This window comes from Equus asinus, chromosome 8 (assembly GCF_041296235.1).
Source record: "Equus asinus isolate D_3611 breed Donkey chromosome 8, EquAss-T2T_v2, whole genome shotgun sequence".
NCBI lineage: Eukaryota > Metazoa > Chordata > Mammalia > Perissodactyla > Equidae > Equus > Equus asinus.
This window is the reverse complement of record NC_091797.1, coordinates 75,400,313-75,416,809: the sequence shown is the minus strand read 5'-3', so window position 1 is coordinate 75,416,809 and position 16,497 is coordinate 75,400,313. Positions and strand designations below refer to the sequence as shown.

Genomic DNA, 16,497 nt, shown 5'->3' with positions numbered 1-16,497 from the left:
CGAAACCCTGGGCCGCCAAAGGCAGAGCGCACAAACTTAACCACTTGGCCACGGGGCCGGCCCCAGGAAGGAAATTCTGATGCGTGCTACAACGTAGATGAACCTTAAAGACATTGTGTAAGTGAAATACACTAGTCACAAAAGGACAAATACTGTATGATTCCACTCACATGAGGTCCCAGAGAAGTTAAATTCATAGAGACAGAAAGTAGAATGGTGGTTGCCACGAGCTGGGGGAGGGGACTAGGGAAGTGTTGCTTAATGGGGACAGAGTTTCAGTTGGGCAGGGTGAAAAGTCCTGGAGATGGGTGCACCACAACGTGGATGTACGTAACAGTATTGAACTGTACACCTAAAAATGGTGAAGATGGTAAATTTTATGTGTAATTACCACAATAAAACAAAAAATATGGGGCCGGCCTGGTGGTGCAGCAGTTAAGTTTGCACATTCTAATTTGGCAGCCCGGGGTTCACCAGTTCAGATCCCGGGTGTGGACATGGCACTGCTTGGCACGCCATGCTGTGGTAGGCATCCCACATATAAAGTAGAGGAAGATGGGCACAGATGTTAGCTCAGGGCCAGTCTTCCTCAGCAAAAAGAGGGGGAGTGGCAGCAGATGTTAGCTCAGGGCTGCTCTTTCTCAAAAAAAAAGTATCTATCTGAAGGAAATGAAATCACTATCTTGAAGAGACATCTGCCACCACGTTCACAGCAGCATTATTCACAACAGCCAAGACATGGAACAACCTGAGTGTCCACCAACAGATGAATGGATAAAGAAAAAGTGGGGTGTGTATAGATACATATACACAGTGGAATTCAGCCATAAAAAAACCAAGAAAATCCTAGGGGCCAGCCCAGTGGCGCAGTGGTTAGGTTCATGCGCTCTGCTTTAGTGGCCCAGGGTTCATGGGTTCAGATCCTGGGCGCAGACCTACACACGGCTCATCAAGCCACGCTGTGGCAGCATCCCACACATAAAACAGAGGAAGACTGGCACAGATGTTGGCTCAGGGACAATCTTCCTCAAGCAAAAAGAGGAGGATTGGCAACAGGTGTTAGTTCAGGGCCACTCTTCCTCACGCCTACACACACACACACAATCCTGCCATTTGTGACAACATGGATCGACCTTGAAGACATCATGCTAAGTGAAATACATCAGACAGAGAAAGACAAAAACTGCGTGATCTCACTTATCTGTGAAATCTGACAAAACCAAACTCACAGACACAGAGAACAGACTGGTGGCTGCCAGGAGCGGAGGGTGGGAGAAACGGGCAAAGGTGGTTAAAGACATAAACTTCCAGCTCTAAGATAAATAAATTCTAAAGATGTAATGTACAGCAGGGTGACCGTAGTTAACAATACTTATTGTATGTTTGAAAGTTGAAAGTTGAAACTTATTGTATGTTTGAAAGTTGCTAAGAGAGTAGATTTTAAAAGTCCTTACCACAAGAAAAAAAGGTTTAGTTATGTGTGGTGATGGATGTTAACTAAACTTATTGTGACTATTTCACAATATATACATATATCAGATCATTACATTGTACACCTGTAATATAATGTTGTATGTCAATTATATCTCAAAAAAACTGGAAAACAAACAAATATATATAAAGACCACCAGATTTTAAAAAAGTGAAATGAAAAAAAGCCAGCAAAATACCCCACCGATAATTTTTAAATTGATTACACGTTGAAAGGATATCTTGGATCTCTTGGGTTAAATAAAATATATTATTAAAATTACTTTCACCTCTTCTTTTTTCCATTTTTAACGTGACAACTGGGAAAATTATCACATATGTGGCTTGCCTTATATTTCTACTGAACGGCGCTGGTCCAGGCCGCCCTTCTGCAAACGACTACGTGGTGATTCTCCTCCTCTCCTGGTGATGGACTTCTTGGTCTAGAGCCCAAGAATTCTTCTGGATCCTCGAGCGTATCTTTGCAGCCCCATCTCCCTAGACCAATGGCTTCGATACCTGTAATTCATTCCCACATGTGCTAACAAGTAGCTTCTATTGTTGCCCTCCAGCTGACAAGACAGATTTCCGAAAACCAGGGGCTGGGAAGTGCTTTTTTTTTTTTTTTTTTTTAAAGATTTTATTTTTTTCGTTTTTCTCCCCAAAGCCCCCCGGTACATAGTTGTATATTCTTCGTTGTGGGTCCTTCCAGTTGTGGCATGTGGGATGCTGCCTCAGCGTGGTTTGATGAGCAGTGCCATGTCTGCGCCCAGGATTCGAACCAACGAAACACTGGGCCGCCTGCAGCGGAGCACGCGAACTTAACCACTCGGCCACGGGGCCAGCCCCTGGGAAGTGCTTTTTAATCTGGAAACTTCCAGGGAGTGGAGACAGGAGATCACCAAGATGGCTCTGAGCGCAGCCCCAGCATTAATCTCCAAGAAAGCAACACTGTCCTACACAGGGCCGGCTCCTCCGAGCAGCTGCCCCACCCCACTCGCCCCATCGCACAACGGCACCCCTGCACCCTCAGTCTCCCCTAGGCCCCGGCCCACTGCTCAAAGTGGCATCTGGCACACAGTCTAACTTAGCAGGCTCCACTTCTCCTGCGGACCCCTCTGCCCAATGTCTGTTCCTCTCACAGGTGGAAGAAACACTTTTGTCCTTGCTGTGTTCCCATGGTTTCCCATGCAAAATAAAAATAAAAGGCATGCCTGGCATCTGCCCGGGCTCTTCACTAGGATGGGGGCTGCTGCTGAGCGGAGCAGCCCAGCCTCCCCAAGCTAACCATTTAGGAGCCAGCACCACACGGATGCCAATTAAGTGCGCCTCCCATCAGGCAGGGCGGGCTGTCTCATGACAAGCCCGGCGGGGCTTCGGAAAGCTGAGGCAAAGCTCTCCCACACAGAGCGCGCTGCGTGCACACAGATGCAACGACGTGCAAGGGAGTGGCTCGGGGCCTTTGGGTCCACGCCTGGGGGCCCTGAGGCCTCTCAGGCATCTTTGGGGCAGGCAGGGGAGTTCCTGGGTCACCCCAGAGGCCTCCGGGTGCCCTACAGAAATGTCACAGACAAAAAGATGGCTACAGGTTCCTCAATCAGTTCAGCATTGTTACCAAATGACCCAGCAAGGCCATCCCTAGGTATATACCCCAAAGTGCTTAAAACACACATCCACACAAAAACTTGTACCAGAATGTTCATAACCGCATTAGGCATAACGGCCAAAAGCTGCAAACAACCCAAGTGTCCATCAACAGAGGAACGGATAAACAGCATGTGGTCCATCCACACAATGGACTAGGAGTCAGCCATAGAAAGGAATGAAGCACTGACACCTGCCGCAATCTGGATGGACCTTGAAAACGTTATATTAAGGAAAAGAACCCAGACACAAAAGGTCACATATTATATGATTCCATTTACAGGAATTGTCCGGAACAGGTAAATTCATAGAGGCAGAAAGTAGATTAGTAGAAAGTGATTATGGCCGGGGGTGGGGCAGGAGTGGGAGGGGTTGGCTAATGATAGTTAAAGGGTCTAGTGTTTCTTTTTAAGGTGACAAAAATGTCCTAAAATTGTGGTGATGGTTGCACAACTCCGTGAATATACTAAAAACAACTGAATTGTGCAGTTTCCACAGGTGAATTGATGTTGCAATAAAGCTCTTATAAAACAGGTAACAGCAAACGTTTATCTAGTGCTTATTATGTGCTAAACACTTTACACGCATTACCTCATTTAATCCTCATAATAATACCCACTTTTTACCGTGAAGAGGCTGATTTACGGAAAGGTAATAATCTGGCCAGGGTTGGAATCTAGCTGAGCTGAGATCTGAAGCCTCTGAGTTCAAGGTCTTAATTCACGTGACACTGCTTTGCAGTTCTTCAAAAAGAAAGAAACAGATGTGTACTGATGTGGAAACTCCATGAGAGAAGACTGAGTGAAACAATCAAGGTGCGCCGTATCCAATGAGGCATCCTGGACTGGCGCAAGGAACAGAAGGACGTGGATGTAAAACCTGGCGGATCCGAATACAGCCTGCAGGTTAGCTCCCAGCAACATGCCAAGGCAGGCTTCCGCGTTCTGACCAGTGACGGCGGTAACGTGAGATGTTGCTATTAGGGGAGACTGCTGACAGCTCTGCGGGAACTCTCTGCACTGTCTTTGCAACTTCTCAGTAAATTAAAATTATCCCCAAATAAACATCTATCTTAAAAAAGGAAAAAAAAATCGACCCAAGAACTAAAGGGCAGAACAGTTTAGAATAGATTACCATTTGTGTGTGGGGGAAAGGGATATCCCCCTTCTGCATTTGTGTAAACATGCACATTTGAACATACACAAAATATCTGCAGAAAGACACAGAGTGAGCGGTCTCCGGGGCTGCCTCTGGGCAGAGCGCTTGGCGCGAGGGAGACTGAGTGTTCACCATAACCCTTTGCATTGTTTGACTTAAAAAAAAATCACGTTTATATTTAAATTTTTTAAAATTATTTTTATTATTATTTTTTCCTAGAAAGTAAAACATGGAAAAAAATAACATCAACATCGTCAGGTCTTGAGGCAGAAGGACAGTAGGGCAGGGGCTTTAAAATCCCCCACGCTCAGGTCTCCTTTTTTTTTTGATGAAGATTAGCCCCGAGGTAAATATCTGCTGCCAATCCTACTCTTTTCGCTGAGGAAGACTGGCCCTGAGCTAACATCCGTGCCCATCTTCCTCTACTTTATATGTGGAATGCCTGCCACAGCATGGCCTGCCAAGGGATGCCATGTCCACACCCGGGATCCGAACCGGTGAACCCGGGGCCGCCGAAGCGGAATGTGCACACTTAACTGCTGCGCCACCGGGCCAGCCCCCAGGTCTCCTTTGATGAGAGAAAATTTTAACCAAAATGCCTCAGTAACTTTTTGCTGTTGTCCAGTTCTCCAGCTGTATGCAATTGACTGCCTTCTTACACATTTTTGAGGGAGGAAATTCAAATCTCACCCTTAACTGAGTCCAGTTCTGGGGTCCTTGGGCAGGTGTGCTGCATGGTGCATGGGTGCACGCCCGCATGTGTGTGTGTGAGTGTGCATGCGTATACATAACCATCCTCAGCTGCCATGTCCGCCTGCTGGAGCAGGTCCATCTCTCTGGCTATTCTGTCTGCCTTTTGTCTCCCTGGGCTCACTGGGCCAGCAGTTCCAGGAGCTGGGGCTGGCGCCTGACCTCTCACATGTGGGCCTGGGGAGGGGCAGGCAGAGGCATTGACAGAGTGCACCGGTTTGACTACTCCACTGATCGTGTTCTAGATATTTACTGTTATTTTCTGCTTTATTCCATCAATTACTAAGCGAGCCATGTTAAAATCTCCCACTATGATAGTGGATGTATTTCTCTTTTAATTTCTGCCCACTCTTTAAATTATTATATTAAGGGCTGGCCTCATGGCCTAGTGGTTAAGTTTAGTGCACTCTACTTGGGTGGCCCAGCTCTGTGGGTTCAGATCCCAGGTACAGACCTACACCACTCACTGGTGGCCACACTGTGGTGGTGACCCACATACAAAATAGAAGAAGACTGCCACAGATGGTAGCTCAGAGTGAATCTTCCTCAGCAAAAGAAAAAAATAAAGAAAAGAAAAGAAAGAAAGAAAAATAAACAAATACTTATATTTAAAGTGTACAACTTGGTGGTTTTTAATATATTCACAAAGTTATGCAACCATCACCACTATGTTTTCATCACTCCAAAAAGAAACCTTGTACCCAGAGGCAGTCACTCCCTTTCCCAACCTCTCTCTAGCCTTTGGCAACCACTAATCTACTTTCTATCTTTATAGATTTGCCTCTTCTGGACATATTTCTGTTCACTTGAGCTTTATATATTTTGAGGCTAAATTACTAGGTATGTACAAATTGAAAACAATTATATTTTCCTGGTAAATCACTCTTTATCATTAAAGAGTAACTTTCTTTATCCACAGTAATGCTTTTGCCTTAAGTCTGTTTTGTCGCACAATCGTCTAGTTACACCAGCTTTCTTTTGGTTGGTGTTTGCAAGGTGTCTCTTTTCCCAGTCTTTTACTTTCAATCTTTATAAGAGATGTCTCATAAACAACATATATTTGAATTTTAAAAATCCTTTCTGATAATCTCTGTCTTTTATTTAGAACTTTTAGTGCATTTACATTTAATATAACCTCTGTCATAACTGTTTGAATCTCTCATCCTATCATCTACCCCTCCTGTGCTCTCTGTTCCTTACACTCGCTCTGTTTGGTCTTCTCGTCCTTCTTGCCTTCATCTGAGGGACTCAGTGTGTACTATTATGATGCTGTGATATTGTGATATAATAAGAAATATATATTTGGTCTTTGACCCCAGTTCTTGGCACAAGAGTTCCTAAAACCCTTGTAATTTCCTGAGTGATAGGGGTGAGAGGAGTGTCTTTTGTTATTGATAACAAGCCCCTTTTGATGATGTCTCAGTTTATGTTAATGAGGTGTCTCTTGGTGGGCCCCTAGACAGCTTCGGGATGGGGGCATTGGCAGGAAGACCGAGGCATGATTAGAGTCGGAACTGTCAACCCTACCCCCTGACCTCTGGAGAGGGGAAAGGAGCTGGGAATTGAGCTAATCACCAATGGCCAACGATTTAAGCAATCATGCCTACATAATGAACATCCATTAATCCCTAAACAATGGGATTTGGAGAGCTTCTGGGTTGGAGGGTGACACACCCCAATTCCATTGGGACAGAGCTCCTGCGCTTGGGACTCTTCCAGACCTCGCTCTATGTACCTTTTCATCTGTCTCCTTTCTAATATCCTTTGTATCCTTTATAAACCGGTAATAGCAGGCAAAGTGTTTCTCTGAGTTCGTGAGCCGTTCCTACAAACTACTGAACCTGAGGAGGGAGTTGTGGGAACCCCCAACTTTGTAAGCAAGTCGGACAGGAGAGTGGGTTTCCTGGAGACCGGCTACTTACACCTGGCCTCTGATGTGGGGCAGTCTGGTGGGCCTGAGCCCCTAACCTGTGGGGTCAGAATTGAATTAAACTGTAGGACGCACAGTTGGTGTCTGGGGAGTTGGAAAACTGGTTGGTGTGGGGGAAAACCCACACACGTTTGGTGTCAGAAGTACTGTGAGTAGAAAAACAGTTTCCTTTAGCCACGCACTTCTGCCCCTGCCCCTTTGGCACTGCAGGAGGGAGATTCAGGCCCTCACATGTGCCTCTCCGCCTCCAACCTGACACAGTCCAGAGCGCCAGGCACAGAGTGACAAACGAGCTTACAAAGGGTGACAGAACGAACAGCCCTCTGTCTGGAACTGTAAGCGCCGGGGCACTGGAATATCAGTGGCCCCATCCCTGGGGCTGGGCATGATTCCCACCTCCTTGTCAGACTGCACCACATGTCTCTGGGAGCCCCCGATCAAGGGGTCCCAGAGAAATATAAGCCTTCCTTCAGGGGGCTGATTTCAGCAGACCTGAGTTCTAGTCCTGACTCTGCCACTAACTTGCTGTGTGACCTTGGGCAAATCACCGCCCCTCTCTCAGCCTAAGTTTTCCTCATCCACTCAATAAGGAGGTTGGACTAGATAACAAGAACTCACAGTAATAATAGCTAGCACTTGCTGAGTGCACGTACCAGGTACTATTCTAAGCAGTGTACAGGTATTAATACATTTAACCCTCACCACAACCTTAGGAGGGAGATACGTTTATTTCTCCCATTTTTACATGGGGAGCAACTCAGGCACACAGAGGTCAAGTGGCTTGATCAAGGCCACTCAGGAGGGAAGACCTGGGATTAGCATTCAAACGTGGGCAGTCTGGCTCTGAAGCCACTGCTCATAACCACCAAGACTTTTGCTTTCACTGCAATAATTACATCTCAACAAGGGAAACCCAAGGAAAAGAGAATTCCAGCACCTGGATCAAACACTTCCTTTTTTCTGGGTCCCTACAGTCCTTATCAGTGCGCTACTTTATTCTCACACAGTTGTAACCACAAGTTCTGAACTTCCCCAGGCCCCAACAAAAGTCCATCGCCCACCCCATCCAACACGAGGAGGGGCTGGCGTGGGACCGCAAGGAGCTCTCCCAGTCTGAAGAGACGGGGATGAGATTCCCTGGGGTGAGCTGCAAGAGGCAGCCTACAACTGGAAAGGGGATCGCGGGGGAGAGCAGAGCCAATACAGCCCAGGGTGCCCAGACCAGATCCCTCTCTCTGTCTTTGCTTCCCCAGCACCAGCAGTGGGCCTGGAGTGAAGGTTCTAGATCACCATTGGTAAGATGAATGACCACTGAGGGGCTCCAGCGCCATTCAGACCTGCGTCACCATCCTGGCTTGCTCATTGCCACATCTGTCCCTGTGACGAGTACCTCAAATCTCTTCCCAGCACACCTGGATACCATCCAGACCTTGGCCTCTAAGGGACTATGTGATCTGACCCCTGCTGACCCCTCTGACCTCATCTGAATCCACCCTTGGCCTCGATCACCTTCTGTGACACTGGCCTTCTTGGTTTTCCATAAACAGACATGCCCCAGGGCCTTTGCTTCTCCCCAAGCTATCTGCATGGCTCACTCTGCCACTTTATTAGGGCCCAAACGTCACCTCGTCAGAGGCCTTTACTAGATCTAGAGAAGCCCCCCACCAAGTCACCTTTATCATAGCCCCCTGTTTTAGTTCTTCCACAGCACTCGTCACCGTTTGGAACTGTCATCTACTCGTTTGTTTACATTTATATCATCTATCTCGTCCACACTAGAACATAAGCTTCATGAGGGCAGGGTCTTTGTCTTGTCCAACGTGCATGCCCACTGCCTAGAAAAGAGCCTAGAACAGTGAGGAATCTGTACCAATTTGTTGAATGCACCTCTCAGTTTCAGCATCTGTAAATGAGGCTAAACAATGTCTCTCAGGCAGAGTGATGGTGACAAGGGGGGACGAAGGCTCTGGCAATTAGAAGCACCGTGACCATTACCGTCACTGACGACGCAGGTGACGCCAGCGGGAACCGCCCGCCCCTGACCTCCCGTGCTGACCCCTCTTACCTTCGTGCTTCTGGAACTCCTCCTCGGAGAAGCTGACGTCCTTGTGGGAGAGGTTGGTCATGAGCTGTTTGTTCTCCTCCTGCAGCTGGGCGATCTGGGAAAGCAGGTCCTGTGCCTCCCCTCGCCACACGTCCTCCACCAGCTCCAGCTCCTGCGAAGGCGACGGCAGCATGGGGTGACAGCGGCCTCACCCCCCGACCCTCGGGAGCCGCTCGGGGTCACCGGCGCTCTGGGTCGTCCCCTGCCCCTGAGAACCAGGCCTCGGCAGTGAGCAGACAGGCCACCATGAGCCCACATGCGACTCTGCGAGAAACAGAAGCGCCCTTCCTCTGGGCAAGGCCTGCGTTTATGCTGTGAGGACCTGGCCGGGTCAGAACCGCCCCAGGGACAACCACGGGGCTGGAACCGCACCTTTAACTACGCAGACGGGGAGAGAGTGCATGAGCAGCCCGGGCTTTGGGAACCCCAACATTCCCAGCCTCCCGGGAGGTCACGTCCCTGATCTTTCGACAGACCCTCAGTGGGGACAAACCTCTCCCCAAGGGAGAAAGAGGCTGCAAAGACCCCGGGATGCCACCCGGCCCCAGAGTTCTCTGTATGTCTGACACAGGCATCTCTTCAAGCGGTCCTGGGCAACTCACTTTACAACTCTGAGCCTCAGTTTCCCTTCATTGGGGAGCCCAATTATGAAGGCTCACAGGCTTGAGGTGAGGATAGACCTCAACCATCAGTCTATTAAAATTATTTTGAGGAAGGCTGTAATCAGAGAAATAGACAGCAAGTGTTGACAAGGATATGATGAAATTGGGGGCATTCCCGGTGAGCATGGAAAACGGGGTGGCCGCTGTGGAAAGCAGGCTGGCGGTTCCTCAATAAGTTAAATGCAGGCACCATACGACCCAGCAATTCCACTCCCAGGATCTGCCCAGGAAACATGAAAACAGGTCCGCACAAAAACGTGTTCACCAGTCTGCAAAGCAGCACTATTCACAACAGCCCAGAGGTAGAAAAAACCCAGAGGTCTATCCACTGACGAACGGGTGAACACAATGTGGACCATCCAGACAACAGAATGTTATTCAGACAAAGAGGAATGAAGCACTGACACCTGCTACAACCCGGATGAACCTTGAAAACGTCATGCTAAGCAAAAGCAGCCAGTCACAACAGGCCACATATTACATGATTCCAGCAATGTGAAACATCCAGAATAGGTAAATCCATAGAGACAGGAAGCAGACTGGCGGCTGTCTAGGGCGGAGGGTTGGGGCGGGACTGAGGCGTGACTGTTCAAGGGTATGGGTTTTCTTTCTGGAATAACAAAAATGTTCTAAAATTAACTGTGGTGATGGTTGCACAACTCTGGGAATGTACTAAAAACCGCTGAATTGCACGCTTTCAATGGATGAATTGTACAGCATGTGAATTATATTCAATAAAGGTTATCAAAAAAAAAGGTACTCGTAAAACCATAAACTCCACAGCATTATGGCTGCAGCCTGTATGGATGGCGGTTTACAGCGTGGACACTGGAGCCCGTTGACCCGACTTTGAATCCTGTTTCCGCCACTAACGAGCTGATCGTGGACAAGTTATTCAACCTCTGAGTGCCTTGGCAATGAGGAAAATAGTGCAGAACGACCTCTGAGGGTCGTCGTGAGGATGAAAGGGTTAACACATGTCAATGTCTGGAACAGTGCCCAGCACCCAGAATGTGCCACAGATGTGTTTGCTGATTTCTGCTCCTCCTGCAGCCCATCCCGAGGCGGCCCCGGTGGCCGGACGTGCTGCGTCGCCTCTGTTCATCTTTTAAATAAGTCCCTAAATCCCCTCGCCTTTGTCGGGGAGCCTGCTGCGCTGGGGAAATGAGAGGTGACAACTAAGTGTGCGCACAGGGCTTCAAGGTCACCAGGGGAGGTGAAGGGCAGGGCCAGAGGGCGGAAGTGGTGGTGGAAGGATGGAGTGGGCATGTGACCTTCTCACGCGCAGGCGTGGCCGGAAGCAGAGTCAGGCTCTTCCAGCCCATCCTTCTCTGCTCCCGCCTGGTGCGGGCCAGGCACACGGAGGGCCCCAGCAGGGCTGTCATGTGTAACTGGCTGGGGGAGGCAGGACAATGGCCCCCAAAGACGTGCACATCCAAATCCCTAATTTGACTTCACATGGCAAAAGGGACTTTGCAGATGCGATCCAGCTAAGGACGCTGAGATGGAGAGACTCTCCTGGGTCATCTGGGTGGGCCCAGTGTAATCATAAGGGTCCTTCTAAGTGAAAGAGGGAGGCAGGAGGGTGAGGGTCAGAGGCGACATGGCCACACAAGCAGAGGTCAGAGTCCGGGATTTGAAGATGCTACTCTGCTGGCTCCAAAGATGGAGGAAGGGGCCAAAAGCCAAGGAGTGTTGGTGGCCTCTGGAAGCTGGGAAAGGCAAGGAATGGATTCTCCCCAAAAGCTACTAGAAGGAACAAATTTCCTGACACCCTGATTTTAACCCAGTTAAGACCCATTTCTGACTTCTGACCTCCAGAACTTTATCTGGTTATTATCTATATTGATATTAATATATTATCCAGTATTATAATAAATTTGGGTTGTTTTCAGCCAGTAAGTTTACGGCAATTTGTTATAGCAGCAACAAGAGATGAATACAGACTTTAACCCTCAGTTCTTTTTTTCTTCTCTCAGTGAACTGAAGTCGATGCTGGGGGAGCTGGTTCTTGCCTCTGAGCTGACCACGGAGAATTTAACCTTGCCTCCATACCAGCTAAAAAGGCTCTTCCAGGAAGTCACCCCTGGTTGATCGCCTTCTTTGCCTTGTCTCAACACTAATAGCCTTCAGACTCCTTACACTGGCCTACAAGGCCCAGCATAACCAGACTTCTGGCCCTCCCTGACCTCATCTCCCACTCCTCCTCCTCACTTGCTCTGCTCTAGCCACACTGGCCTTCTTTGTGTTCCTTGAACACACCAAGCTCATCCCTACCTCAGGGCCTTTGCACTTGCTGTAGCTTCTGCCTAGAATGCCCTTCCTCCAGATCTCTCCATGGCTGGCACCTACACCTCATTCAGATCTCAGTTCAGATGTCACCTCCTCAGGGAAGTCTTCCTGACTGCTCCATCTAACAGATCCCCACCCTGGCCAGTCTCTTTCATATGTCCCTGTTTTATTTTCTTCATGGCACTTATCCAAAGGGGAAATTTTTAAAACTTTAAAAAAAAAACTATCCCCTCACACTAGAATTTCACCATTCCACAGAGCAGCCACAAGCCACGTGTGGCTGCTGAGCACTTGAAATGTGGCTGGTCTGAACGGAAACACGCAGGAAAGGTTAAATATGCACTGGATTTCTGAAGACGTAGGAAAAAAGAATGAAAAATATCTCAATAAATTTTTTTGTAACTATGTGTAGTGATGGATGTTAACTAAACTTACTGTGGCAATCGTTTCACAATATATACATATATCAAATCATTATGTTGTATACCTAAAATGAATACAATGTTATATGTCAATTACATCCCAAGAAAAAAATTTTTACATTGATTACATGTTGAAATATTTTGGATACGCTGATTTTGATACAATATGTTATTAAAATTAACCTTAGCTGGGTCTTTTTATTAATGTGACAAGCCACATTACATTTCTATGGGACAGCACTGCACTAGAACGTCTGGTCCATGAGGGCAATGACCTCATCTGTGGTCACTGCTGTCTCCCCAGAGCCGAGAACAGTGCCTGGCTCACAGATGCTCAATAAATCAATCTGCTGAATGAATAAATGAATAACATTTACTGTATGCATTATAGCAACTGTATCTGCACAGCCACCACTTTCCGAAGCCTCTTGGTGTGTTTTTCCTGTCTTCCCAGTTACCCAGTGCTGCCCGAGAGGAAGACTGGCATTCCTTTTCTCTGCATTGCCCACGTCACCTACGACACACGCTGCACGCTGTGGCTTGTCGATGGGGTTGCAGACTGAGCAATCAGGTAGAACATGATAAGACTATGGCCTGGGTCTGAGTGATGAGCAGAACTGACTGAATCTGGGGGTCTGCTGGGAGGAGGAGTTGAGGGAAGAGAGGGTGCATGCTTTACTGGAGCCATATTTGTTGAAAGAGAGAGTGAGGAATTAAGGAACGAAGGAAGGAGGGAAAGAACAGAGAATAAGCCCAAGAACACGCTAAGGAGATTTTTGTGGAAATAACACCTTGAAGAGCCTTTGAGACTACAGGGGAAAAAAATCAGAGAAATCTCTTGTTTCTCAAAATACAAAGTAAAGGAGCCTGGGGCTGAGATACAAAAAAAAAAAAGGATTTTGTCCTCTGATTTCTCAGGGATCCTTAATGTTTACAAACAGCCCTGGCTCTGGACACACTGGGGTTTCCTTCCCGGCTGACAGCATTCCAGAAGCGACAAGTGCAGCTGGCTGAGAGTTCCACCCGACTCCGGGCCTAGTGGCCTCCGATGGCTCCCAGGGGTGCCTCCCAGCCTGGTGGCAGCAGAACTAAAATGCCGGGGGTGGGGACACGAATGCCAGGACTTCCGTGTGACGTGGGCTAAGCCCCCTCGTCCCTGTTAAGAAGAGGCAGCCACGTGAGAGGATGGCAAGGTCCCTTCCTTCCCTGACCCTCTAAGAGAGACGGAGGGATGTGGGGTGGGAGCAGGGGTGCCCGCGATGGGGGTGGGTCCCCAATGTCAGCCTGCAGGCACCTCAGTGAATGCCCCGCAGGCCTAAAAGCAACAGGCAACACCTAGCAGGCCCTCGCAATGGGCCGGGCTCTCTCCTGAGCACTTCACACATATTAACTCTCATTCTCACCACAACCCCACGAGACGGGTACTTTTATTACCCCCATCTTACAGCTGAGGAAACTGAGGCACAGAGAGGCTGGGTGACCTGCCCAAGATCACACAGCCCAGGAGGGGTAGGGTTTGAAACCAGGCTGTCTGGCTCCAAAGTCCCCGCTCCTGGGAAGCTTGACATTAATTACAGGGCTGGGCATTTTCAAGCTCCCAGTGTGATCTTGGAAATGTTGCCTAACTCTTGGGAGCTTGAGTTTCCTTCTGACCCCAGGGCAAAGGGACCTACGAGGACAAACACAGTCAAACCTGGCCAACACTGGCGCTCTTAACCACCCGTGGATCTGCCCTCAGGGTGAGACTGGAGACACAGCCTGGGCCATCTTCCTTGAAAACACATAGACCTCAAAGAACACGATAGGTGATGGCCTGCCAGGGAGGTTCAGAGAGGCCAAGGGTATTTCCTGAGGCCACACAGCAAGCCAGAGCCTGCTCAGGCACTCTGAGCTCCCAAGGAAAGGCGTTTCCTCCCATTCTCAGTCTGAAGGGTTTGACAGGAGCTTCCCCGGGCTGAGGTTACAGCAGGAAACCACACATCTCCCACTTCCTTCTCCTCAGACACCTAGTCTGGACTCCTGGCCCAGTGGGGAAGCCCTGGTTCATGAGCCCAGAGAGATTCTTGTTCGCAAGGCACAGGCTTAGCTCTAACGTTGCCCCAGATCACCCCCTTCCCCAAATCCACACAGGATGGGGAAGAAACGCTGGAATGACTCTCACTGCGGGTGGGACTCTCTCAGCACTAACTCGGCAGGAATCTCTCCCCCTCACTCTGACCCTCGGTTTCTTCATCTGTAAAATGAAGATGATAATTCCTACCTCACATCATTCTCTGAGGATTAAAGATAAAACCAGGGGGAGGCAAACACTTCGGAGTACAGACTAATATCTAGAAGGAACCCTGGGAAGCAACTTGCAAGCAGGAACCCAGAGACTGTGGGTCTAGGAGCTCAGGGGCTGGAGGTCACACCCCCTTTGCTGTGGGGGGTTCCGCAGTGGGATGAAAAGAGGGGCCTGGTGTCACATCTTCTTAGGTAACACTGAAGGGCAGGGGGCTTCCTTCATTTCCGGAAAATAATATTATCTAAGCACTTTACATATATCATGCCTTTTAATTCTTATAAGGTGGGTCCTAATACTATCACCATTTGACATGTGAGGAAACAAGGCACAGAGAGGTTAAGTAACGTACCCAAGGCCACACAGCTATTAAATAGTAAAGGTAGGATTGGAACTCAGGTATGACTCCAAAGAACTGCCCTTAATCTCTGGGGTGATATATGCCAGGTGCCCCTGGCTGAGCAAAAGAGGGCCAGGGGTCTCCCTCTCTCCCTCTCTCATCCAGTCGGGTCTCCTCTCGTCTTGTCCCTGTATACACGTATGTGCGCACCTACAGTTGCCCAACGCTGGGGGGCCCTTAGGTCCCGCGGCCCCACTGCCCGGATGGGCAGACTGAGGCCGCTGCCCACCTTCTGGTGCTTGCGCTCCTTCTCGATGCGGTCCATCCTCTCCAGGCGCAGACGGTCCAGCTCGAGGCGCAGCTCGTCCAGCTCGGGCGCGACGTGGTGGCGGCTGACCAGCACCTCCAGGATCTCCAGGACGCGCACGACCTTGGGCATGAGGCGCGCGATGGCCTCGCAGCCGTGCTGATCGATGACTCGCTCGAACTCGTGGCCCACGAGCGACGCGATGTCGTACACGTCCATGACGGTCAGCTCCGCCACGTTCTTCTCCAGCGCCGACTCGGCCCCCGGCGACGACCCCCGGTCCTCCTCCATGGCCCCCCGCCCGGCCTCCCCCGCTCCCCGCCAACTAGTGCAACTCCCAAACTTGCCGCTGTCGAGGGCAGCGCCGGGCCGGGCCCACCTTGCGCGCCGCCGGCCGCGCTCAGCTGGCCCTCGGGCGGGGGCGACCCGGGCGGCCGGCCGGCGTGGGCATGGGCGGAGGCGGCGGCGGCGGCGGCGGGCGGCACGCGGGCCCGGGTCTCGGCGCCCGGCTCGGCCCCGAGCCTGCTCCCAAGTGGGGGAGGAGGAGGAGGAGGAGGGGGAGCCGAGGAAGGCGCGCGTGCGCAGGCCCGCGGCGCCTCCCAAGAACTTGGGAATCCGAGTTGGGCGCAATGGAGGCGCGGGGTCTGGCTGGAGAGGGGGCCCCGCCGCCCTCGGAAACAGTCCTCGCCCGAGGGTCGCCCCGCGCCCGGGGCCTGGGAAGGAAGGGCGGCTGCGGCTCCTCCGGGAAACTTTGGCGGCGCCGAGGCCGGGCGAGCCGCTCCCCCCGCGGGGATGCCGCGCGCCCCGCCCCGATCCCGGCCTGGCGAGGGGCGCGCCGCCTGCCGCCGCCCGGGGGCGCCCTGGGTCCCCAGCGGCCCCGCACCCCCGCCCGCCCGGCAGCGCCTCGCTCTCCCCGCCGGACCCTCCTGCTCCGCGGCCGCCGGCGCCCCCCTCCCCGGCGCGGTCCTGGCTCCTCCTCTGCGCCTCCAGCCCCGAGCGCTCGCGGCTCGCCCGGGGGACAGGGGCGGGGGCGGGGGGCGCTGGCGTCTGGACGATTCGCAGTGGCGGCGGCGGCCCCTGCGTTGGAGAGCAATGGAGGGGTCTTGAGGGGGACTCCGGGATGGGGCCCATCCTGGG

General features: G+C 50.7%; 1 protein-coding gene across 4 annotated transcripts in view; it reads right to left on the bottom strand.

Moving 5' to 3' along the window:
• Window positions 1-16,158, bottom strand: part of RILPL1 (Rab interacting lysosomal protein like 1) — a 44,631-nt gene extending 28,473 nt beyond the window's left edge. For 2 of the 4 annotated variants that reach the window (XM_014858803.3, XM_014858802.3), the window contains exons 1-2: window positions 15,343-16,157; window positions 9,018-9,168 (exon numbers count right to left, since the gene is read on the bottom strand). In XM_014858803.3, the coding sequence (XP_014714289.1) occupies window positions 9,018-9,168; window positions 15,343-15,651 (460 nt within the window). In that variant the 5' untranslated portion in view covers window positions 15,652-16,157. Of the gene's footprint in view, window positions 1-9,017; window positions 9,169-15,342 lie in introns of all 4 variants that reach the window. The other 2 variants (XM_014858801.3, XM_070515911.1) reach the window with 2 other exon arrangements.
• Window positions 16,159-16,497: the final 339 nt, after the last annotated feature.